This window comes from Cynocephalus volans, chromosome 16 (assembly GCF_027409185.1).
Source record: "Cynocephalus volans isolate mCynVol1 chromosome 16, mCynVol1.pri, whole genome shotgun sequence".
In the NCBI taxonomy this organism is placed as follows: domain Eukaryota; kingdom Metazoa; phylum Chordata; class Mammalia; order Dermoptera; family Cynocephalidae; genus Cynocephalus; species Cynocephalus volans.
This window is the reverse complement of record NC_084475.1, coordinates 5798825-5823610: the sequence shown is the minus strand read 5'-3', so window position 1 is coordinate 5823610 and position 24786 is coordinate 5798825. Positions and strand designations below refer to the sequence as shown.

The following is a 24786-nucleotide window of genomic DNA, read 5'->3' as shown; positions in this document are numbered from 1 at the left end:
CTTAAATGAGGATAATTCCTCAGGTCTGGGCACTCCTCCCCTCTCCCCATTTCCCCCACCTCCAGAGCCAGTGTCCCTGGGTGGTCTAGACAGGATATATGCCTGGTTTCTATATGCCTGGTTTCTTCAAGTTCTCCATTCACTTTATCCATAGTTCCATTTCAATTGACTTCAATGGTGAGACTGTATCCTGTTTGCAATTGATTGTTGTGCTGGGGGTGGGGGGGGGGGGGGGAGGAATGTATAAGATAGTTAACATGGGCAAAGGGAGGTCATGGAGTGCAGCAGTTAAACTGCTTTGAAACCCTTTTCTTCATGATTTTGCTAGAGAGGGAGATGCCATGGGGCTAGAGGTCCCTGGGGCTTTGCTTTCCCACTGACAGGTTTTCCTAGTTGCAGCAGGAAGCCAGCTAGTTCCCCTTCCTTTCCCAGCCAAGTGCAGACAGTGAGGCTTGTGTAGGAATCTGGAGAGCTGGTTGCTTTGGCCTGCTGTTCTCTTGTGGGGTCCCAAGCCTACAACCATGCCTCCCAAAGACCCTAGTATCTTTACCTCTAAGCCACTGGCAACTCGGTATCACCTGTCACCTCTCCCACCAGCTCCAGACATGCAGCTCATACTTCCAGCTGCTGCCAAGATTTCTTCCTTCACCCTCCATATCTTTGTTCCCTAGTACAGCCAAGAGGTGGAGATGAGGGCAAATGTGATCATTAGCTTGCCCCATCTACAAGTCTGGCTTCGAGACTTCTGATTTCTCTTTGGCTTTGAAAAGGGTTACTCTGGGCATTGACCCACAGTCTCACCTCCTAACGGACTCAGCCCCATGAATTTGCAGTGTTGGGCAGGACAATTTCTGGCACTTGAAAGTCCCATGATTTCTTCAGTAATTTTGAGGGGGGGGGGAGGGACATGAAATCTTATTAGCTTAGCTTCCTGTCTGTGAATGTCCATATAGTGTATTGTGTGTTTTAACAAATGATTTACACTGTTGCTGTAAAAGTGAATATGAAAATAAAGTTATTACTCTGATTTAAAAAGATCTCTGTTCATGGAAAATGATATATGATGTATAATTTTCAAGTTCCTCCTCACCCTTAGAGACTTTAGTTCAGAATAGGAAATGGCAATATTGCTAAGAGGTGAGCATCAGGGTTAACAAGTCTCTGGGGACCTGAAGGTGAAAGGAGTTCTCGTCAATTCTCTATTTCTGGTGCAGGCAAACCACTCTGTTCCAACTCAAAGGGCAATAAACATCCTTGTGGCAGAGTTCACAATGCCGTATTTAAGACAGATGCCAGTGTATTCCAACCTGAGAAGGTTGGGGCTGGGGGTTGAAGCAGGACACCACGCTAATCAGCTGAATGAATGGCTTAGATTCCTTCCAGGCTTACATACTGCCTTCCTCTTTCCTTTGGAGCCCTATTATAGACTGAGGAATATTTCTACTAAACCAACATAGGGATACCAGATAGCTTCTCCCTAGCAATGCCACAAAGGAAAGCAAAAACAAAACGGTAACCCATCATATTATTATTCCTTGGTAATTAGTTAAGGTCATGATACTGAATCCTTAGATTTTAGTTTCAAAATACAACTTTTCTCAGCTTTTCCTGATGTGTTTAGCCACTGCAGGCAGATGCTTAAGTAGAGCAGTTCTTGACTGCAACTGTGTGGTTGTGTGTATACACACATATATATATATTTTTGGTGGCTGGCCAGTACGGAAATACGAACCATTATCCTTGGTGTTACCAGCACCATGCTAAGAACCAAGTAACCGGCCAGCCCTTGACTGCAACTATAGAAGCAACAGGCCAGCCAAAGAGAAATGCTGTCTCAAAAAGCACGGCTTTCATAGCCTCACTGCCAGTTTCAGCCTGCCTGCCATGAAAAGGAAAGACAGAAGAGAGAGAACTAGGCCCACCCACTTATCTTGAATAAAAAAAATCAAGCACTTAGCCCCCTCAGAAGAAAGATGCTATAATCTCAGGTATCAGGCAAGAACCAACCCAGGATCTATGCAAACGATATGCTTTCTCACTGATCCCCAACCCCAGAAAAGTTCGATGGTGAGAAGTTAAATCTACATTAAAGAGCAATTTAGAATAGACAGAAAATGTCATACTGCTGGCCTCATTAGAGAAAGGAACACCAAGAGGCAATGGATCAATTACTTTCACTCAACAAAGAAAAAGATGACTTATGCAGATCCCCTCTCCTCCTGGCACCCCTTCCCTTGTGAAAAATCACCTCATCCTCCCTCTGGTGACCTTCAGATGACTCTGCCACGTTCCCAGTAGACAGAATGGAACTTCCCAAGGTTCAGAGCAAGCCAGAGAACCCCAAAAGGCTCTGGCAGAGCTGGCTCTGAAGCCACAACCAGCATGTCAAGAAAGGACTGGCACACATTCCGTAACTCTTTTTTTATTATTTTTTTCAATTTTTCCTTCTTTTTTTTTTTTAAAGCACTAGTCTGTGCTTTGCGAACAGAATCAAGACATTAACAAAGATCAGCTTCTCTGAAGAAAAGCATTTCTAAAGAACGAAGACAGCTACATGTTTCGCTGCCATTACACAGCTCAAAGCAGGAAAAGAAAATATTTACAAAATACAAGTGTTTTTTTTTTCCATTTTTTTTTTTGTTTGTTTTTTACAATGCTAAAAGGGTTATTCAGAATTTTCAACCTTATAAATAGAAGAAGCACTTTATGCATAGGGATATGGTGCATTATTGTTTTTTAAAGAAACAATGACAAACCTTTTAACTTGCAAACAGAACCCCCCCCAAAAAAATCACTAATGTTGAAAATTGTGAAAAAACCCCAACCATTAAGCAGTTTGTCTACTATTTTTATACGATTACAAAATGGCACAAAAAAAAAAAAAAAAAAAAAGTCCTTTCCCCCCGCCCCCTTTTTGGTGATGTGATTATACATGAGACAGGCACAAGGTTAACAAAGGAGGGTGATGGAAACCACAGCTAGGACCAGACAGTGTTCCACAGGCAAGGGGAGTGCAAAGGAGGAAGAGGCTAATTGACACTGACAGGGAAAACAAAATTACACAGGGTAGATGGCTGCTCACTTCCCAAACCCCCTAGTTTGCAGGGGAGCGGGAACAGAAGTTGAGTAGTCCTATCCCTACCTTCATAGAACAGGACAGGTGGTAAGTACATCCCGGGTAGGACTGGTGTGTGTGAGTGTGCACATGGCAAGGGAAAGCAGACAGGGAAGGGTACAAAGGAGCAGGATGGGGGACCTGAGCAGCCGCAGTCAGGTTACTGCAGTAAGGAGTTAAGACAGAAATGACCAAATGCAGATGAAACTGAAAACAAGTCACCAAGATCTGGGTGACAAGGGGAAGCCATTCTGCTGGCTGAGAACTCAGTGAGAGCAGCTGGTTGTTATGGCAAAAAGGCTCTGGTGGGGATACTTCAGTACAAAAAGTCAAGGAGGACCAAGCCATGAAGGCCAGAACTGAGACAAGCCACAGATTGGGTGGGGAGATGAGGGGGTGGGGAGGTGGGGGAGACGACCCAGAGCACCCTGCCCTGTCCCACCCTAACCTAAGAAGGCCATGCTACACTGGAGCTTGGCCTTCCCTCTGCCCACCTGTCTTTCCTACCCTGACCACAGATGCGAGGGAGAGGGGTGGTCATCCAACATTGCTAAGTCCAGTGATTTAACTGTGCAGAGGATGTGCAAGGACCAGGTCAGCAGGGTCTTATCCTGAACTTCTGTTTGCCAACTGGAGGAAGTGCTCAGGTGTGTGACAAGAAAACATGGAAACAAAAACAAAACAAAAATCAAAATAAGAAGGAAAAAAAAAAAAAAAAAAAAACCAAAGTAGAATCTAAATTCCTTAAATTCACTAAAAACTGTGAAAATTTCCAGCATATGATGTTTGAATATCAAACGCAGAGATTTCTGAAGCTTTAATGCCAATAGTTAGTCTGTTTAGATTCTTGTCGCCCGCTCATCTGTGAGTTGGGCGCTGAGCTGTGACTGTTGCCGCCAGATGCCGACTTTTGAGGGGGACAATGGGAGGCGAGGTGGGTGCCACCTCTGTCTCTCGGCCAGTCTTGCTGCCTGAGGTGCGCCGAGTGCAGCGAGCTGCCCGTTCCTGTGCATCCAGCTGGTCCTCACACTCTGCCTGGGGACTGTACGCCAGGGGGAAGGTCCGCCGCTCCCATGGCTGGATGGACTGTGGGCAGACAAGATGCCTTGGTGAGGACCCAGTCCCAGTTTGCTTCCTGCCCCAAGGCCCTGCCACAAAACTTGTGGACTGGAGCCCATGACCAGTCCATCTAGAGTTCCTGGGTGGTTGGGGATTCCCCCTCAGAAGGTGGACACCCTTTTAACAATGGTCAATACAGTTCCCTTGTACCTTCAGAAGGTCAATTTCAAGTGCAGGCCCTATTCCCTCAAAACAGAAGGGGGGTTATAAGATGAAGATCCATCTTCAGCAGGTGCTGTCCCTTCCCAATTCCATCCCAGCACCTTACCAACCCCATACAAAGGCGGTATCCTTCACCTGTTCATCCGGCCCCAGCTCTGGCGTGGAACAACGGGTGTCTTCACTGGCTAAGTGTCGCAGAGCATCCCGAGCCACAGGGGTGAGGGGTGCCGAGTGCAGTTCCGGGCTAATGGGGCTCCTGGGGGACTGACCATGGGAGAACTCCAACAAAGAGTGGCTACTGCTGACATCAGGGGAGGCAGGCTGGGGGGTGGAGGGGTTGGCACTGCCTAGCTGAGGGGTTGTCCGGCCGTCTGATGACCTATAAGACCTGTTAACCAAGAAATGCAAATCTGAGTGCCTGAGTTAATAGGGTACTTCTTGTCTGTTTATTTCTGGGGGTGAGGGGATGGCTAGTTAGCTCAGCTGGTTAGACTGCAATGTTATAACACCAAGATCAAATGTTCAGATCCCTGATGGGCCAGCTGCCAAAATTTTAAAAACAAATATTTCTGGGGGTGGGGAGGAAGCATGAAAAAAGCATCCCCACCAGAGGAGCTCAGGCAGACTGACACCAACAGATTTTTCCTAGGATCTGGCAAATCCCATTTCCTCCCACTGCTGCCTGGAGGGGTAGGTGCACAATATGACATCTAAGAACTGCATACTTCTACCATCACCCCAAGAGAGCCATGTCTGAACAATGCCAGTGGCTAATCCCTGGCACAGTGCCTAGTGAATTCATGGGGGTAGGGAAATTAGTCCAGATACTGAAAACTAGTCAATGAAAAAAAGAAAAGTGAGAGCCCCTAAGCTTTCTACTTGAGAATCCTAGGAGTTTATGCCATTGTTAACAATGGGGGTGGGTGGGGGGGTTGCCAGTTAGCTCAGTTGGTTAGAGCACTGCCTTGTATCACCAAGGTCAAGGGTTCAGATCTTCATACCAGCCAGCTGCCAATAAATCAATCAATGGAAACAGGTAGTGATATATAAGTAGGCCACCAATCAATCAATCAATCAATGGATTGCTGGATGGAAACAGGATAGTGATATTAAGTGGGGATGCTTTTTTCATGCTTCCTCCCCACCCCCAGAAATATTTGCTTTATAAATTTTGGCAGCTTAATAGTGATATTAAGCTCTTTCAAGTAGAACCAAAAAAATCACAATCCACTGTCCAAAGAAGGGTTAACTTGTGATGAGGCCTTAAAAATTCCTCTGGCAAAATCACCATAACCTGCAACCAGCCTCCAAATGCCACAGATCACTGGAATTTGTCAAAATCAGACAGTGACCACTCAGCAAGCATTCGATGACTAATACCTCAAGAAACTTCTGAATTCCTGGCCATGGCCAGTAGATAAACATGAAGCACAACCAAGAGGCAATGGCAATTCTGTGGACACAGGTAGGGCCCAAACTCCCTGACCACCCTCCCTCCACAGGCCCTGAGGACCTGTGCCTGCCACATTACCTGCTGCCCCGCCGCTGGGGTGGCACGCTCGTGGTCCACAGCCACCGTGCCCTCTCCATCTCCTCACATTTGGCATGCAGAGCGGCGAAGGCTGCATCGGATAGGTCCTCGATCTGCAACAGAACAGCTTTATTGATCCCCTTTTTCCTTCAGGAGTCTGAGTTTAAGTATGGGTAGATCAATTCTAGAACCAGCCACACTCCATTCTAGGTTCTTCCTGGCCAGGACAGGAATATGAGGGTACTTTAAAAAGTTCATGGAAAAATGGAATTAAAACATACAAATCTTTTCATAAACTTTCTGAAGTATCCTTGTAGAAGGAGCTTGCACTTGAAACCCACAGGTGTTAAAGGCATCCTGCAGTGTGTGCCCATGTGTGTGCACGTGTGTGTCCTTCTAGAAAGAATGACCATGCCATTACCTCCTCGTTCTCTTCTTCAGGACTTCCCTTCAGAGACTGAAGATCAACCTCCCGCCAGCTGCAAAACCAAGAAGGGACAATTATGAGATGGCAAGCAGGCTGAAGCCTCGGGCAGGATAAAAAAATCCATGCAAGTACGAGAGCCCTGCACCCATGGATGCTCCTCCTCTCTGCTGGGCAGGCTCTGCTCTATCACAACGCAGCCTCCTTACACGTTGGGGCCTCTTTCAGAGGCCCATCAATCAAATGCCCACAAGGGCCAGTAACAGGAGAAGCAGGCCGGGGATAGGGTTGGGAGACCGTGACAACCGAAACAAAGTAACCTGTTTAAAAGGGTCCATCACTATTCAGCACCAGTTGATTACTACCATATGGGAATGTGTGTGTGTGTGTATATATATATATACGGGGTTGCCCAATCTTCTGATTTGTCAACAAAAGCTGGAAATAAAGATTTATATATGTGAAATCCTGCTTTGATACTGACAACAAATTCTGTATTTTTAAACAGATTTTGTTAAAAACATGTTTTAAACAAAACACGTTTACAGACCAAAAATGGCCAGTGGCCTGTCAGGTTGTGATCTCTGGTCTGGCTGGTGTATTCATATAATGGAATGAGAGAGAATTATATACAGAAATAATTTCACTCCTATCAGGTAAGACCTTCTCTTAATGAGAAGACAGAACCCGAGGCTAGGGCCCAAAGCTTGCTCGGAAGAGAAGAGAGAAAAAGAACAATAACAGGAAGAACGGGGAGAGGAGGTTGGTCAGGGATTCTACCTGGGAGTAAGGATTTCCTTGTACTGTAGTTTCTCTACACGGGTTGTTGCAGCAACAGACATTGGGATGACAATGTTGTTAATATCGAACGAGCTCTCTCCCCTTCTCCTCCTTATTGGCTGCTGTAAGACAAATATAAGTTTAAAAGGGAGGCACAATTCTACAAACACCAACTCCTTCATCCAAGACTTAAAGCAGGATTGGTCACTCACTGGACGTTTGGGTCCTCAGGTTGCAGCCGGGTAGTGACTGCAGCAACTCCTCACACCTAGGAGATGGTCTCCCAATAGAAAAGTTCTTGGGAGAAACATTACATGGTCCCAAGGAGTAACTCCTATTCACAAGTCCCACTGGCCACTCTCTTCCTTCATGGGCTCATGTGAAGAGACTTTTGCTGAATTTTACAAGGGTGGGTATTCTGGGATCTAGAAGTCAATTGTTGGGGTTCCTATTCCTCCATGCATACCTCTATTAACTTCCCCAGCTTTCAACTCCTCCAATCTCACCCTTTTTATCCCTGTCTATGACTTAGACCCATAGTGACCCCTAAAAGCAATGCTTAAGCCTAGTGGTGAATCTTCAAGTTAAAAAGTTGAATTCCCTTATTCTAAAAGATGTCCAAAGGATAGGCCCATCTCAAATAGATCATCTAACCTTGGTTGTCATGAAAGCACCTCCTTTTCGAAGATCCCAACTCTTCAGCTAAATCTGCGCCCACCATCTGCTTAGGCCTTATGTGATTTCCCCTTTCTATTATTCTTCAGGAAAGAGCTGAGAGCGTTCTATCTGCATCGAAGGAGCTGAATGAAGGGAAACTGAAGAGGAGGACCTGGCTATACCTCCTGGATAAAGGGGAAAATAAGACTTCCAAAGATCCAATATCAGAGGCGGAAGTGGGCATCTACAGTAACTCAGAGACCAAGGAAGGAATAAAGCAGGCAACCAAATGGCTTGGTCTCTTAGATGGAAGGAAAAGTCTACTAGTAGTTTCTGCCCAGATAGCAAATATCCTACCCTGAAACAGCAACTGGCAACTGAGCTGTGAGAGGCCAGAGGGAAACAGTGGGATGACAAACATGCTGCCATGGCAACAGTACAGCTGGAAACACCTAAGAGGCTACATTCACACCCAAACCAGCAAGTGTGGCTGGCCCATGGGGAAGGGGTTAGTGTAGGAAGATGAGGAAGAGGTAGTTCCGTGCCACTAACAACTCCATCTTTTGTTTCTAGAAGGCGCATTCTCGGAGGATATTAAAAGTCAGCACTTCTTGGGCCATGATCAGCTGCTGTCATTTATGATTTCAGGTGATCACAATGTCCTTTTCACTTCAACTCCCTTTTCTAATAAAATAAGACTGGATGGTCATGACCTCAGAAACTTAGGGTAACTGGTTAACCAAATTGGTTGAAGAGACTTTTGCAAATTTTGCCTGGCTGAGTTCTGCAGCTGAGGATTAGTGACCTCATACCCAAAGGCCTCTGCCACTGTCACATCTCTGCTAAAATTACATGGCTCACAATAAGAAATGCACTTCAAGGAAGCCTCGAGAGAGACAGCTGTCCCTATATCCTGGTCAAGAATGACTGTGAAACTGCTGAAAGAAACAAGTATGTATTTTCCCTGAATCTTGGGGCTGCTGTTAGTACTTTCAAGGGAAAGAGACTAGAACAGGTTGTGGGATTGTCCAACAGGCTCAACCTCTCACCCTCCACCTGGAATAGACCCCCATTCTGTCAGCTACTCATTTGGTCAAACTTAACTACTCTCTCCTATTTAGAGCCAGAGGTAGAGAACAGGTGATGGGAATGGAAAGTGGTTCCCAAACCTGGTCGTACATCAGAAGTAAGATAAGGAGTGTTTTTAAAAAAAAAGGGGGGGGGGGGGATGAACTTCAGTGATTTTCCCCTCTTATCAAATCAGAATCCTTAGGGATCTTTTTTTTTTTAAAAGCCACCGAGGGGATTCCAATGCAGCCACTTCTTATGAAGCACTGCAACAAGCCCCCACCCTGTTCTCCAGTGTCCTCTAGCTTCTTTACTTGATTCCAAGTATTTGGCCTATCACTCTTCTTACTATTAAATAAATTCAGATACTATGAAAAAATTTGGCAACAAGAACCTTAAGGGTCAGCATGATGTTACACACAAAACTTGTAATCAATAAATAATAAGTAAAAATTTCAAATGATCCGGGCCTAAATTAACATTCTCTGGACACAGAAGAGCTGGCAGGTGAGAAAAATACTGAAGCACTCACCAAGTCCTAGATCTCAGAGTTCAGATTTTCTATCAGAATTAGCCTCTGTTTTACATCCTTTGCTGGTAGATAATTGAGTGTGTGAGGGATACTATTCACCTATTCAGACAAAATTTGTAGGTGTGAGAGGTGAAGAAGGGGGAGGAGCAAGAAGCCACTTGGAAAAGATCGTCTGATTTATAAGAGCAAAGAGAGAACAATGTGAATTCCTACCTGATCACAAGGGCCTAGTGAGCACACTTTGTGAGCTAAGAAGTTCCTTTGATTTTGTTTTTGTTTTTGTTTGACCACTGGCTAGTATGGGGATCTGAACCCGTGACCTTGGTGTTATAAGGCTGCACTCTTAAGAAGTTTCTAGATCTAAGCTCTGATAGAGCTTCGTAAGTCACCTCCACAATGACCCTACCCAGGCTTAGACTGTGTAGTGATGGTAAGAGAGCTGGGATCTGCAGTGAGACTACCTGCGTTTGAATCACAATTACAACCTGCACAAGTTGCCTCACCTTATGCAATTTACTTAACCTCGGAAAGCCTCAGCTTTCATGACTGAAAAATAGGAATCCATAATACCACCTACATCCCAAAGGGCATTACAGGATTAAATGGAATAGCATGTGTAAAGTACTTAGCACTTACTATGTGCCAGTAATAACATAACAGCTGCAGTTTTATCATTACTATTACTGTTATTTTAAAAAGGACCCTTCGGTGCGTACAAAGCAGGTACAGGTATATATGTTCAAGAGGGCACATCCTGGGCCGGCCCGTGGCTCACTCGGGAGAGTGCGGTGCTGAGAACACCAAGGCCTCGGGTTCAGATCCCATATACGGATGGCCGGTTCGCTCACTGGCTGAGCGTGGTGCTCACAACACCAAGTCAAGGGTTAAGATCCCCTTACCGGTCATCTTTTTTAAAAAAAAAAAAAAAAAAAAAAAAAAAAACAAGAGGGCACATCCTGAGGGATTAAAATATTAAAATGAAATTAAGGGAAATGTGTCTGGAATGGCTGTGCAAACAGCCTTCTGGATGGAGTGTGGTACTGTAAAAGTGATTGGGGGGTACAGGGGGTGTCAAATAGCCTGACGTTTGTGTACTACACGTAGGTACTACTACCTGTTGGATCTGTTAATTCTGCTCTGTACACCTACCAAGCATGGACTTGGCCTTTTTCCTTTCCTTCCAGCACCCCAACACACCCAGTGTTTATTCTCAATACTCTACCTCCACTCACCAGTAGAGTAAAAACAAGAAAATCAAATGTTGCCTTCAATGCCCACAGTTAATCTCTTCTTTATCCATCCCTCTTCTCATGCACTTCTTGGACCAACAGGATTAGGACCATGATATTAACTCCTGTGTGAAATTTAGTCCCACCGATCTTAAATAGTAACAGACCACCTTAAGAGTTTGTCTCTGTATCAAGCTTTCTATGGAAGGCTCAGCATAGATCCTTCTCTACTACGAAAAACAAGTCAAGGAAACCAACTTAACAGAAGGTAAGTACCACCACACTTTGATTTAAAAATGATACACACATCATGATGAGCTCAACACCCACAAATACCCTGGAGCCTTGTAAATCACCCGCTACACCATCTTCCAGAGCCACTCAAGTAAGCTATAACCTGCAGAGGGGATGTCTGGCCAACTCCACATGGGTACTTACAGATGTGCTAGCTGTGACCTGTGAGCTAGAGCTGGTGGGTGTGGAGGTGTCTGATGAGGTGGAGAGTTGTCGCACCAAGGGACTGTGTGGTGGATGGTGGGTGGCCGCCAAGTAGCTTGAACTGCTCATGTCTGTGTGATGCTTCAACACTGCAGAAGTCAACAGAAAAGAGAAGAATACATAGCTATCTTAACCAGCTCTACTTTTAACACAAGCTAGGAATGCCAGCAATACACACTAAAGGCAAAAATGCTTTCTAAGCCTAGAGGATAAAAAGGTGAACCAAACTGATTGATGGGAAGTGGGGGGCTGGGCAGAGGTTGCTGCAGCAATAAGAAGTGAACCGCATTTAGAAGCAGTAGCGTCCCCCTACTCTGCCTTCCTAGAAAGTGAAGGACAAAACTGGGGGCAATTAAAAGAAGCCTAGGCTGCCCCAAAAAGCCCTGAGCAGGTGCAGGTGCAAATGCAGGTAGAGGTGCCAAGCCTGGCCCTACCTTCACTTCTCTCAGATGAATGGTCTCGCAATCTCATTTTGCTGTGGTTTGGGTCATGCACAGGTGGCGGTGGGTTGAGCAAGCGCTCTGCTTTTGGGGCTGTCACTCGCTCCACCATGGGCACGGCCCCCACATCGTCTAAGTGCTGCCTGTGAGTCCTGTCAGGCCGGGTTTGGTGATGGGACAGCTCTGAAGAGGGGAACAGAAAAAGAGCTGTGAAATACTTTCTCTCCAATCTTTTCTTATTTGAGTTCCAAGCTCTTGAATTTTCTCTAGGTCAATGCTACCCAGGGCAGCAGGACAGTTCTTTAGGACTGAAGCTTCTAGTAAATAGTACAATGGCTAGAACAGGAACAGGGAGCCCCAGTCAGAGAAATGTGACACCAGGCTACAGAAGACAGCCTACCCATAGATGGACCTAAGGCCATGCCATTTTTGACAGTTCACTGAGCATTTTGGGTCTTGTCCCAAGATCCATGGTGTCTGAAATAGCTTCCAAAGTCCATCTGAGTGCATCCACGACAAGCAGACGTAGCAGACTGTGAGCTGAATTTATATCAGTCAATGCCTTTCCCAACCCCAACATACTGGCATGGAAAACTGGTAACTTGAGAATAGAAAAGGAATAAAAAAATAACTGGGACTCCAGAGGACTCCCTAGTTCCCTGAAACTTACTGGCTGTTGTTAGGAAGGAGTTGACCAACTTGTGCCTGTCTTTACGAGATGGATCTGGCAGACTGCCTGGCATGGGTGTTCTGTGCTTAAGTGAAAACTTTTTGGGAGGTTTGATTTTGTCAAAGGGCTTGTTTTGCCATTGAGATTTCAGCATGCTCTGGAAGTGCAGGCTTGTGGGAACATCTGCAAGAAACACAAAACACTGGAAGTTAGTCTAAACACTTGACCTCTGGGGCTCCTCCTTCTTGAAGTGAGGTGTGTTTACCAGTCACTCCAGTGGTCAAGACATATACCACACCTCTCTTTTATTTGCCCAGTAGCCTGACACCTGGCAGGGCAAGTGCTCTCATATGGAAGATCCATTTATGTGTACTTTACTGAAGGTCATATTCTTCTGTTCACAGGCAAGCCACTTTTGCCTTTTACTTTCAAGTTCCAAGACCACAAAAAAGAAAGAAAAGAAAAGAAAAGAAATCCAAAACACCTTTTTTAGATTTTTGGAGTTTTTTTGTTCCATGTATTCCTCTAACTCTGTTGACTTTATTGGTTTGAAAGACTGATATTTCTATGCTTCTAGAAACTTTAAAACATATTTAAACCTACTTCTTTCTATCAATATAGAGTAAATTAGGATACATTTGTTCTAATATTTTTTTAAAGTGTCTACTATACTGTCAGGAACTGTATTGCTACATCCTCCCTCCAAATAAGAACTATATACTATTCTTCCTCCCTCCTCTGCAGCCTTACCACCTCCCACCTTGAGATTATCTAGGCTCTTTAGCTGACTAGTTAATGTTCAATATCATAAATCAACAATTTTCTAAACTTAATTATAATTTATTTACTCTTTTGTTCACTATTATTTCTTATATCTTTCCATTTTCTTAGATTCATTTTTCCCCCCAAGAAAATGTCCTTGAGAAATTTCTTTAGAAAAGGACTTTCTAGACTTAGAACCATTTTTCTCCCAGAACTTTACAGCTATTTTTCCATTGTATTCTAACATCCAATGCTGTAATAAGAAGGACTCTGACTTACTTGTAGGTGATCTCATTTTTAATCTTTAAAGCTTTCTGTGAAAAACCAGAACAAAAAAACTTGTCGTGGTATTATACTGACTCTACAGATCAACTTGGGGAGAACTGCCATCTGTATCCATGGTGGTAAAATGTCAAAATATTGAAAACATAAAAAGGAAAATCTAAAAGTTACAAACTGTCACTAGAGGTCCTTGCAAGAGTAATAGTGCAAGAAATAAAAATAAAAGGCATATGGATTGGAAAGAAAGAAGTAAAACAATTTATTCGTAGATGAAATACTAATGTATATAAAAAATCCTATGGAATCAACAACAACAACAAAAACTGTAAGGAGTTTTAACAAGATCACAGGATTCAAAGTTATTACATCTATTTCTTTTTTTTTTCAGGTAACTGGATCCAAACCCTTGACTATGGTGTTCTAACACTGCACTCTAACCAAATGATAAAAATTTATTATATTTCTATGTACTAGCACTGAACAATTGAAAATTGAAATTTTAAAAAGTACTACCCTTTTATAATAGCATCAAAAACCATGAAATACTTAGGAATAAACTTAAAATATATCTACCAAACACTGCTGAGAGGAAATTAAAGAAAACCTATCCCAACTCTTAAAATAAATACGTCAAACATTTTTTTAAAAGGGATTCCCTATTATCAGTAATTAAGAATTGAGTTTAGAGATTATGATAAAAATTCTTTGTTTTAATTCACAGGGGTTGGGGGAAAGGGTATGTAGGAAATTAAGCATTGTCTAGAAGTACTCAGCCCTTTTAGAATAATCTGAAAGCTGGGCTGAGCTGGGATGTAAAACGAGGGCTCAAGAAAGGGGAGAACACTTCCTGTATATCCCAGGGTGCCATTTGTCAGCAGAAGAGTTAATCCCACTCGGCAAAGGCTATGTATGTATGTAATGGGGAACCCAGAGCAGAATGATTTCAATTTTTTTTTCTTTTATTTTCCCCAGTCATTGCTCTCCCAGACCTGAAAATGAAATCAAAGAAGAAGGAAAATAAAGATATGAGGGACCTGGTTACAGGTGAAATATCAAAGGATTGGAAATAAACAGATCTGGGTTCAGGTCCTGATTCCATCAATGAGTAGGAGAAAACAAGAACAAATAATTCAGCTGGGCTTTAGCTCCTCCACCTGTAAAGTGATCGGGCTGGTCTTCTGTCTGCTGCAGACACAGGCTAACCAATCACAACAATCTTATTTGTTGTACCCGAAACCTCAGATTCTTCTCAAAAAATAAATAATTCCAGATAGCTCCTATCAATCAACTTGAGTAGACACAAGACAGGACATCTATTTGTTATTGCTAGACTGCACGACTGTTGTGAGTCTCTCAATTTTTAACGCGTTGAATCAATGACTCTTTAAGTAAAATCGCACTCCTAATCCCCTCCCCTCACTTAATGCTCTGAAATAGAAGCTGACGCAATCATAGAACAATCACCCACAGACCGCCACCTTATGCCCTCGAGTTGAAGTATTAAGCAGAAGAGGAACTTCCCCTTTAAACCCACAGAATAAGCAATGAGGGATAACAACAAACTGTTTAAGGGACTCAGGCTGCAGACTTTGTTAGAAATTTGTTGTGTTTTTTCTTTTGTTATACATATTTGTGGAGTACAGAGTTGACTATCAGCACTTGTGTACAATATGTAATGATTGAATCAGGATAATTAACATATTCATCATTACAAAACATAATCATTCTTTGTGCCTATGTAACCAGTTTCTCACTAACCCCTCCTACCTTTAATAACCACAGTTCTGTTTCCTCCTCCTGATTTTTGTTTCTCTCTGTTTTGCTGTTTTCTTTAAACTGCTTCCATATAAGAGTGACCAGGAACCCAGTTAAACTAACCCCAGTCAATGAACGAAAATGATCTCATAGAAACTGCTGGTTTGAGTTCACACTGAGTTAAAAACCTGAAACAGACTGGATATGGGACCTGAAAGTAAGCAAGAAATGGATAAGAAATGGAAGAGAACACAACAGGGATCTATTCGGCTAAGGGACTTCCTGCATTCCATACCTCCATAGATAATGGGGTTAAAGTACTATGTATGCTCAGAGAAGAGGGTGAAGATCAGTTAAACAGGAAAATAAAAGTGATTGTTAATGTTATCTTAAATTAATTCCTCAAACAAAATGAAAAAGCGAATGAAAAGAACTCACTTCCGTGATTCACTCGACTGTTCTGCTCATTACCTTCCACCATTTTCTCAGGCATATTTTCCTGGGGTGTTCTGTAATGCTCACTTTCTCCTCCTGCTGGGAAGTTGGGGTAGCCTCACATGCACAGTTTGGCAAGCTCTCTCACAAAAGTCAAAATCTTCACGGCCAGCAGGTGGTGCTCTTATGAAGCCCTTTTTGCAATACAAACTCAGCATTCTTTCCCCAATGTTATACATCCTCTACATTTCCAGTATAGGATTAACTGGACTTGATTACGTGTGGTGATAAGGAAACAAAGCCCCTCCTGCTGGAATACTAATAGGTTATTCCACCCTAATCTCTTCACTTTCCACAGCCAGGAACAGAGCTGGCTGTATACAGTTCCTCAGCTTCTGTCTTATCTAGACACACTTAATGTGTGGTCAAGGTGGGAGACAAAACTCCATGATGAAGAGTGGCAGTTGGTTGTCATCTTAACAAACTACACAAACTGGTTAGGAAACATTGGTAAAAATCTACTTTAAAAAAAATGTGTTATATAGGCCAGACAACAGCTAAGTATCACATTCAAACAATTCTAAATGCAGAGGTGGGGAGATCCCCAACCATTTTTATATCAGGGTTTGCTATAAATGTAACCATCCACAGGAATTAAAGAATGAATCAAGTCATATTTAACCTTGTTAAGAACAATAAAAAGTTGGAAATCCTGACACCTTTAAATACTTTCTAAAGAAGAGGTTGCAGGGCTGGCCCATGGCTCACTTGGTGTTATTAGCACCACATTCTCCCAAGGCCACGGGTTCATATCCCTATATAGGGATGGCCGGGAGAGCGTGATGCTAACAACTCGAAGTCAAGGGTTAAGATCCCCTTACTGGTCATCTTTTTTAAAAAAGAAAGAACAGGTTGCAGTACAGCATGGTGTTGAAAACACCACTGTCAAGGGTTCAGAGGATCCCCATACTGGCCAGCTGCCAAAAAACACAAAAACAGCAACAACAACAACAAAAAACAAAACAAAAAAGAAGAGGTTGCAAAAGGGTGGCCCAGTGACCAAATCTGGTGCACAAATGTTTGACCTATACAGTATCATGCTGTCTTCAGTGTTACATGCTGCTACACAGATACATAGGGGATCCCAATAACTCAAAGGGGTGGTCAGGGCTATTCACACAGAATGTAATATCAATGGTGCCCTCTGGAACTGGGCATCTCTGTGGCCCTGGAAATCTTCCAATTTACAAGTAGACTGAATTCTGAATGTGGCAGTTGTTCGGATCAAAGCAAAATTATCCCAATAGGAACAATATTAGATATGGTAATTAGGTCCGCAGGTCAACCCACTGAAGTCTAATCCATAAACAAATAGAATAGTTCATAGATCCTACATGGGGTGGGAAAATTTACATATTCTCATTTATAGTCTCATAAGGAGAATTTAATGACCAACTCTCTCGTCCAAATTCCACGGCCAAGGCTAGAAGCTGTGTGTGAGAGACAGAGAAAAAGGAAGAGACAAACAGTATTTAGAGGAAGGAAAATGTAAACAATAAAGACCAGAGAAAGGGGTGGTGTTTCTCTTTCCTTCCTTTCCTACTAGTTCCTACCTATAGTTGCTTGGAATGGGATGGCATCAGGATGTGTAAAGTATGGCAGCAGAGCAGCAGCCCAGAAAGTGCTCAGGAATGGGTACCACCTGGTAGAGATGTTGAGTGATGGAACAGGAGATGGCAGGCAGGTGTTCTGCACATATCTGACTGGGGGTTGGGGGAGACTATCTGCAACTGTACTTGGCAATGCTGTCGACAAAGGAATGATCGCCATGTTTATCAAATGATATCCAATGAGTACCACGACAGGTTTCAGGCTTCTTATGTTTCTTCAAATATGAGACCATAAAATTGAACACTGTAATCCTGACAGAGTAACCCAGTAAATGTTCCCAAGTATTCCTGGTGGCTCTGTCTGCAACTAAAGTCCTGAAATGGATAGAAAATGACTTTTCTTAATAGCCTATCTGGAAAGAAATATTGGAATATAGTGAAAAGAAGGACAGCCATCAGAAGCATTAAAACTCATTAGCCATTTAGCCTTCAACAAGCCACAACCTCACTACACCTGTTCCTTGATCTGTAAAACTGATGTAACACTTTACAAGATATCCAAAAAAAGCAAAGACAAATATGAGAAAAGTGCTTTTGTAAATGGTAAAATGACATACAAATAATAACTGAAGTTATATGGGCTATAACCCAATGGCAAGACCGAAATCTGAAGCATAGAGGAAAATGTTTTAGTGTTTTCCACTCATTATGTTCTAAGATTTATTTACTGCTCCATCTCTCCTGACTAGTTTGCTATGCATGTGCTCAAAGTTTTCTAAATTTTTCTACTCTTAGTCATGTGGCAGCAGGAATATTACACCACATCCTTATCACAATCAAAGGGAGTTATGGTAATAAAACCTAAAAATCCTGGTAGCTACTGGATTTAGGTGGCCAAGAAAGAATTCAATCATTTGAAGAACAGATGCGGAACAAGGGATTACAGTCATCTAATATTTGATCAACTGTCAATTAGAAAGAGGCATTCTCTAGGAAAACAGTAGGCAATGACTTTTGTGAATAGTTTTAATTGGAATGCCACACCCATTTATTTACATATTATCTATGGCTGCTTTTGTGCTGCAACAGCAGAGTTGAGCCGTTATGACATAAACTGACATCAATTAAATGGCCCACAAAGCCTAAAATATTCACCATTAGGCCCTTTAGAAAGTTTATATACCATTTTTGTTTTTTTCCTCATACCTCATACCATTAAGTAAGCCCTATATCCCATGTAATTCTTCCTATTCTTCAGACTCCTATTTTATTCTCCTTTCCAAAACTTGCACATTCTATATGTGAGATGTCACAAAGGACAGTATATGAAAAACATGAAAAAAATTTTAAAAAGAAAAGGAAAAACATGGGTCCCTTATCCTTAGGGAGATTAAATTTAAGTAATAGAAAATAAGTACATAAACAGCCACAATATGTCATTAACACACAGATAGAATACCACAGTGATTCGGCAGGAAATTCTCAGTTTGGTTGGAAACATTATGAGATTACATGAAAATCAATAAAACCCTTCCAGATTTTCATAACTGGCTTTCTGTAGTCTACCTTGAGCATGATTTCAAAACGTTTTTGCTCATGTACTCCCACTTGAAATGTAACTTTTAAAAAATCATAAATTCAAATAGCTTGTAAAGGTTGTATTTTTTAGAATACTACATATGCTTTAAAAATATTTTTATCAAATCTTTGGCACGTAAATATATTTAGCTTCATTAATTGAAGGGGAAAAAATCTTCCTTTTAAGCCTACTTAGCTAATCAGACTTTAGTCAACGTCTGACTTCAGTTATTAATTCTCTTAATATTTATTCTAAGACAGACAGGTAGACCAGGCACAGAACCTTGTCCTAAGTAGTAGTCTAGACAAAATAAGGTATCTCCATCTTCATTTTTTTTTTTTTTAAATTCAAAACACTTTTTTACTTAATTCCTAGGGGATTCTCCTTCAGGAGCTCTGAACTCTTTAAAAATTGTCCCTTTGTTTGGTGTTCCCACTGTCCAAGGTTTTTATACCCTGGGGCAAGACCCAGGATATAAAATGAGTGAGACCTGATATGGCCAAGAGGAATGCCTTTCTTTTGTCAAGTGGAAGAGGAGCACTTGTAAAAGGGAAGGTGGGAAAAGAAGAATGGCAGACACAGAGGCTTATCTGGCAGGTCTACTTTAGAAAAATAGTACATGCTAAAATAAGGATCTGTGCTTATATGCATATGCTGAAAGCTGTCATGTAACCACCTACACCCCAATATAAGCACATTCTCCTAGAATAGTGCTGCCCACCCTAATTTACATCATGGTATATACGGACAATACATTTTTATTAAAGACATACTAGGGTATAATGGTCCTAGTTACTTATAGCTGGAGGCAAGTGACCACAGACTCCTACTCACTTGGTGAGTTAAGAGGAAAATCTCTTAGCAAGCTGCAATCTTTTAGTAACACATTTTGTATGGTGGGTCTATTGCAGCCCTTTTGCAAAATTCTAAGAGAAGACTGTATGGATAGAAAGTGATACCTTGAGAGTATCTGAGTTGCACTGGGGCCTTGGCTGATTTCTTTTTACCTGGAACCCTCTTAAGACTCACTCATTAGTCTTTAAATTCTGAGGTCTCTCTTACCATCTGGAAATGCTAGAACAGGGTGAACACAAAAGTCCAACTGGGAAAGACGTTCCAACAGAGGGGCTTCATAGTGGATTTCAGGAGGCATGGTGTTCACACTGCCTGAACCACACAGTGCACAAGAGGGATTCACATCACAGCCAGAGCGAATTGTGCTGTTCCGGTGAACCTGTGAAAGCCAAACAAAACTCACAATTCAGCATCTGATAAAAACCCAGCTCCTCAACTCATTATCCCAAAGATTCAATACCTATATGACACTGCTGACAGGATGTTTGATTAGTTTGTTAAAAGATTTCCATTTCTCTAATACATTGACCTTCAGAGTGAGTAAGGAAACTTGCTTCTTTTTCAATGATGAAATCCAATTACTTGAAGCCCTAAGTGCTTGCCTAGGTATCAAACTTGTGACGGGTTTCTGAGAACACTTTACAAAACCTGCATGCTTTCATCACCTGATGGTTTTCATCTGTCTGCTAAGGTGAGTCGCTGGCTCCTGATTCCCAGGTGGTACATGACTTGCTCTCTTCAGCAATTTTATCCACTGAAGAGCCTTCAATAAACAAGCATACCTTTCCCTCTTGTTTTCACACCTCCTCCTCAAAAGACTTTGAGGTGCTCTCAAACAAGGTGGCAAGTTTCCCCAGACTACAAGTAACTCATTAACTACTCTTTTACCTAGCCCCAAATCCACTGTTAAAAAGCTCATGCCCGGGCCGAGCCCGTGGTGCACTCGGGAGAGTGCGGCGCTGGGAGCGAGGCGATGCTCCCGCCACGGGTTCAGATCCTATATAGGACTGGCCGGTGCACTCACTGGCTGAGTGCCGGTCACGAAAAAGACAAAAAAAAAAAAAAAAAAAAAAGCTCATGCCCAAGTAATGAAAATAAATTGCGTGTGTGGTGAATGTTCATATCATAGTCTCTCTGTTAAATTAACTCTAAGGTGATAAAAATTATTTCCATTAAACTTCCTTTGTATACATGTGGACAGAATAATCAGTAACCTCTCCATCTAAGTCCAGAGTGAAACATAAATTTAAGTCTTCAAAAGACTTAATTCTTTAAAAACCAGGATTTTTACAATTTTATGCTTTGAGGAGAAAAATTCAGATCATGCTGAAAGCAGGATCCCTACATTCTAGTGTTAGGAGGAACAAATATGGAGTTTGCCAAAGCATGACTCATAAAGTTATTTGGGCTGCAGACAGTTCTGAAAGAACGAACTTGCCCGTGAATGGCACTATGAGACAGGATGTTAGAAGCAAGGGTAGTATCATAATAAAGACAAAAAGGTAGCATGAAACCTCTGCTACCAAAAACATTGTAACACGGGCTAGAGCTGCATTTTTATTTTTGGCACAGACATCTCCTGAAAGCAGTTTCCCTTTATGGACTTGTATAGGATAAAGATAAATGTTAAGAACAATGTGGTCTTTATAAACATTCCCCAAACTGCCTCCTTCCTGCAACCACATAGGTGCATGTGGCATGCAAAGACGGTCCTTTGAAGGTTAGATTAGACAACTGCACTCCAGTAAAAATTCTAACAAGTTGCAATCATCATGCCATTGAAAGGGAATGATACCAACCAAACATGACACTTCTATACAGACAACATTAACAAGTATTCTTTTCGGAAAAAACATCCTTTGCACCCTGTTTGATCAGGGCTGGCTTTCTGGAGGAGATAACATTTTGAGGTAAAGAGAGGTGAGTATGTTGGCAAGGATGAAAACCACCAGACCACACAGCAGATCAATGAGAGGATTTAGGATAATTGGTTAGGATCTACAAATTGCACCAAAACTTTGAATATTAAAAAGAGATTAGAAAAAATATATCAAAGGGCCACCCCGTGGCTCACTCGGGAGAGTGTGGTGCTGATAACAGGATCCCATATAGGATGGCTGGTTCGCTCACTTCGGATAGCATGGTGCTGACAACACCAAGTCAAGGGTTAAGATCCCCTTACCGGTCATCTTTAAAAAAAAAAATTAATCAAAAAATCAAAAATAAAAATTCTTAAAAGGGAAGTATGGTTTTTCCTCATAAACTGACACGTGACATCAACTAGCTCTCCCTATGGGGCATTAACAACATTCCCTTTTATGACTGGAGTATATCTCTTAAGACAAAAGCCAACAGCTTTGAGTACACAGTAAAAAATATATAGCAAGAATAACAAACTAAAACTAAGAAAAGAGATTTAAGATAAAACCAGAAATTATCAAAGAGAAAATACATGCTACAAATGACAAATTAACAAATGACAAATTAAGAACTATTCCTTAGGAGCTTTTCTCTTCCTCGTTTCCATACCTACGCTCAGGAGCAGGTAGATAGGAGAAACCAATTAACTAGATAAGCTGGCCTAACAAATGGAAAAGTTTTTTTTTTTTTTTTTTAATGCAAATATATAAGAACTCTTCAAAAAAAAGCTCTAGTTAATGAAAACTGGCTACCAGTATCTACATCTATCTGTAAATGGAACACTCCATTGCAGCCATTTATAAATCTCTATAAGCTAACCTGGAGAAAAATCCAAATATTGAAGATATTCAAGTAAAATAAAATCTTGACACAGTAATGTTATCCAAGTAAAACTTTTACAATATGCACAGAAAAGAAAGAAGAATATGCATGAAACCACTAAAGTGGTTACCTTTGGGGAGAGGGGCACCACATGCTATATGGAGGGCTCTCATTTTCTAAACTATACATGTCTATAATGTTTAAATGCTATATATTTCTGTATTACATCTAATTAGGGAATACAATAAACATGCCTAAGAAAGAGTAGGGGCTCACACTATAGTTTCCTCAATTAAGTCTTTGAAAACATTAAAGAATAGATAATCCCTATTCAGTTAAAATGGTGCTGGCATAAAAAAATTAGAAATGTTTCTATAGTTCTTGAAGAAAATAGTAGAATGCTGATTTAAAACCTGACCAAGGTATGGTCATGTAACTTAAACGTCAATCTCACTTTTGAATTAAAAACTGCAAGTTATTATGTAGGACCTAGGAGTATATAAAAATATATTTAACACTATTATTAAAGGATACATTTTGGAACTTTTTTGAAACACAACTTGGACAACTTTAAAATTACTTAATTCATACCCACATTGCACAAATCCACACCCAGAATTTCATCTTATAGATAAACTTAAGTATACAGACATATACAGACATATACACACACTTTCGTTGAAACAAGATGCAAAACTGCATGAACCCATTTGTTAAAAAACAAAACAAAACACAACACTATATTTTACCACAGTAAAGAAATAAATTTTTTAAAATGACGATATAAACAGCTATCATAATCAAGTGGGGATTTATTCCTAAATATCAAAATTATTCAATATTAAGAATTAATATAAGTTCAGCCTTGTACATTTAACTGCCCACTCAATATCTGTACTTAGAGGTCTTTTTATTTGGTGGTTGGTCGGTAAGGGGACCTGAACCCCTGACTTTGGTGTTACAACCAGCTGAGCTAACTGGCCAGCCCTCTACTTAGATGGTTGAGATAGGCATCTGAGAGTTAACACTGTTCAAAACTGAGCTTCCTGTTCTTCCCCAACTTCTAGCTGCTGAGTCCTAAATCCTAAACTCCCTTCTTTTCATCCAATACCCCATATTTAATCACGAAATCCTTTAGGCTCTACCATCTAAATGTATCCAGAATCCAATCACTTCATACCACCTTAATCACCCTAGTCCAAGTCATTACCTTTTCTCACATGGTTTCTTCAACAGTGTCCTCACTGGTCCTCCTACTTGCACCTTCTTCCAACTCATTGACATAGTAGTCAGTGTAATGTTGTTTTAAAATCTCAATCAGTTAATGCCAGTGTTCTGTTCATAACCTTCCAAATGGTTCCTCATCTCATGAAGAACAGAAGCCAAAGTTTTTGCAATGGTTCACACAAGGCCCCATACCACCGTCACACCTCTATTTCCTCTCTGATTTCATTTCCTGCTATTCTGCCAGCTCACTCTACCAGTTACTTTGGCTTCCTTGTGATATTTCTCCAATATGGCAGGGAAACTTCCCGATCTTGGACCCTTACACTTGGCTCTTCTCCCCCTACTCTTACCTCAAATGCTGTTTTCCTCCAAATGTCACCTTCTTAAAAATAACTTTTATTTAGAAATATACAAGTGAAAAAGATTTTATTCTTGACTGTAACAATAAAAAAAGACCCTGGAATACGTTTAACAAGAAATTTAACCACAAATCTTAAAGATGCTAATATTCTACAAATTAATCTAGAATCTTAAACTTAATAGGTTTGAGGGAAAAAGGGAGAAGAGGTAAAGGAGATTTAAAAAAATAATCTTAAAAATACAACTGGAAGAATAAATGTGAAAATTTCTGATAAACAAAGGACAAAAGTAGAGGGGAGTGATTTGCCCTATTATGTAAAACACTTTAAAGTGATGGTAATTCAAATAATCTGCTCCTAATTAAGGAACAGAAAAATTGAACAAAAAGAGAGCATACCGAAGTATATACAGCAGTTTATAGTTTAACGAAGGTGATATTTTAAAATCAATTAAAAAAAAAAAGTTGGATTCCTTCCTCACACCAAAATAAACTTCAAATAAATTAAAGATTAAAATATAAACACAAATACTATGCTTGAATCTTAATTTTTGGTCTTTGGGTTTTTTTGTGTGCTTTTTTTCCTCTTTTAAAATTTTAATTCTTTTCCTTTTCTGAGTCTTAATTAAAAAAAAAAAATTGTGAGGCAATACATAGTAGTTAAAAGTGTGGGCTATGGGCCAGCCCGTGGCTCACTCGGGAGAGTGCGGTGCTGGTAACACCAAGGTCACGGGTTCGGACCCCACATAGGGATGGCCGGTTAGCTCACTGGCTGAGCGTGGTGCTGACAACACCAAGTCAAGAGTTAAGATCCCCTTACCGGTAATCTTTAAAAAAAAAAAAAAAGTGTGGGCTATGGAGCCAGAATGCCTGGGTTTGAACCCTGCCTCTATTACTTAACAGCTGTTTGACCTTAGACAAGCACTACTATCTTCATATATTACAGCAGAGTACCT

At 41.3% G+C, this 24786-nt stretch overlaps 1 protein-coding gene across 2 annotated transcripts in view; it reads right to left on the bottom strand.

The window, feature by feature from the left end:
* Window positions 1-2404: 2404 nt before the first annotated feature.
* The window catches only part of KANSL1 (KAT8 regulatory NSL complex subunit 1), a 190208-nt gene continuing 167826 nt past the window's right edge, over window positions 2405-24786 (bottom strand). For both annotated transcript variants that reach the window (XM_063080902.1, XM_063080901.1), the window contains exons 7-15: window positions 19711-19882; window positions 12226-12408; window positions 11550-11738; window positions 11056-11204; window positions 7132-7253; window positions 6349-6406; window positions 5928-6040; window positions 4532-4784; window positions 2405-4201 (exon numbers count right to left, since the gene is read on the bottom strand). In XM_063080902.1, coding sequence (XP_062936972.1) covers window positions 3974-4201; window positions 4532-4784; window positions 5928-6040; window positions 6349-6406; window positions 7132-7253; window positions 11056-11204; window positions 11550-11738; window positions 12226-12408; window positions 19711-19882 — 1467 coding nt within the window. In that variant the 3' untranslated portion in view covers window positions 2405-3973. The remainder of the gene's footprint in view (window positions 4202-4531; window positions 4785-5927; window positions 6041-6348; window positions 6407-7131; window positions 7254-11055; window positions 11205-11549; window positions 11739-12225; window positions 12409-19710; window positions 19883-24786) is intronic.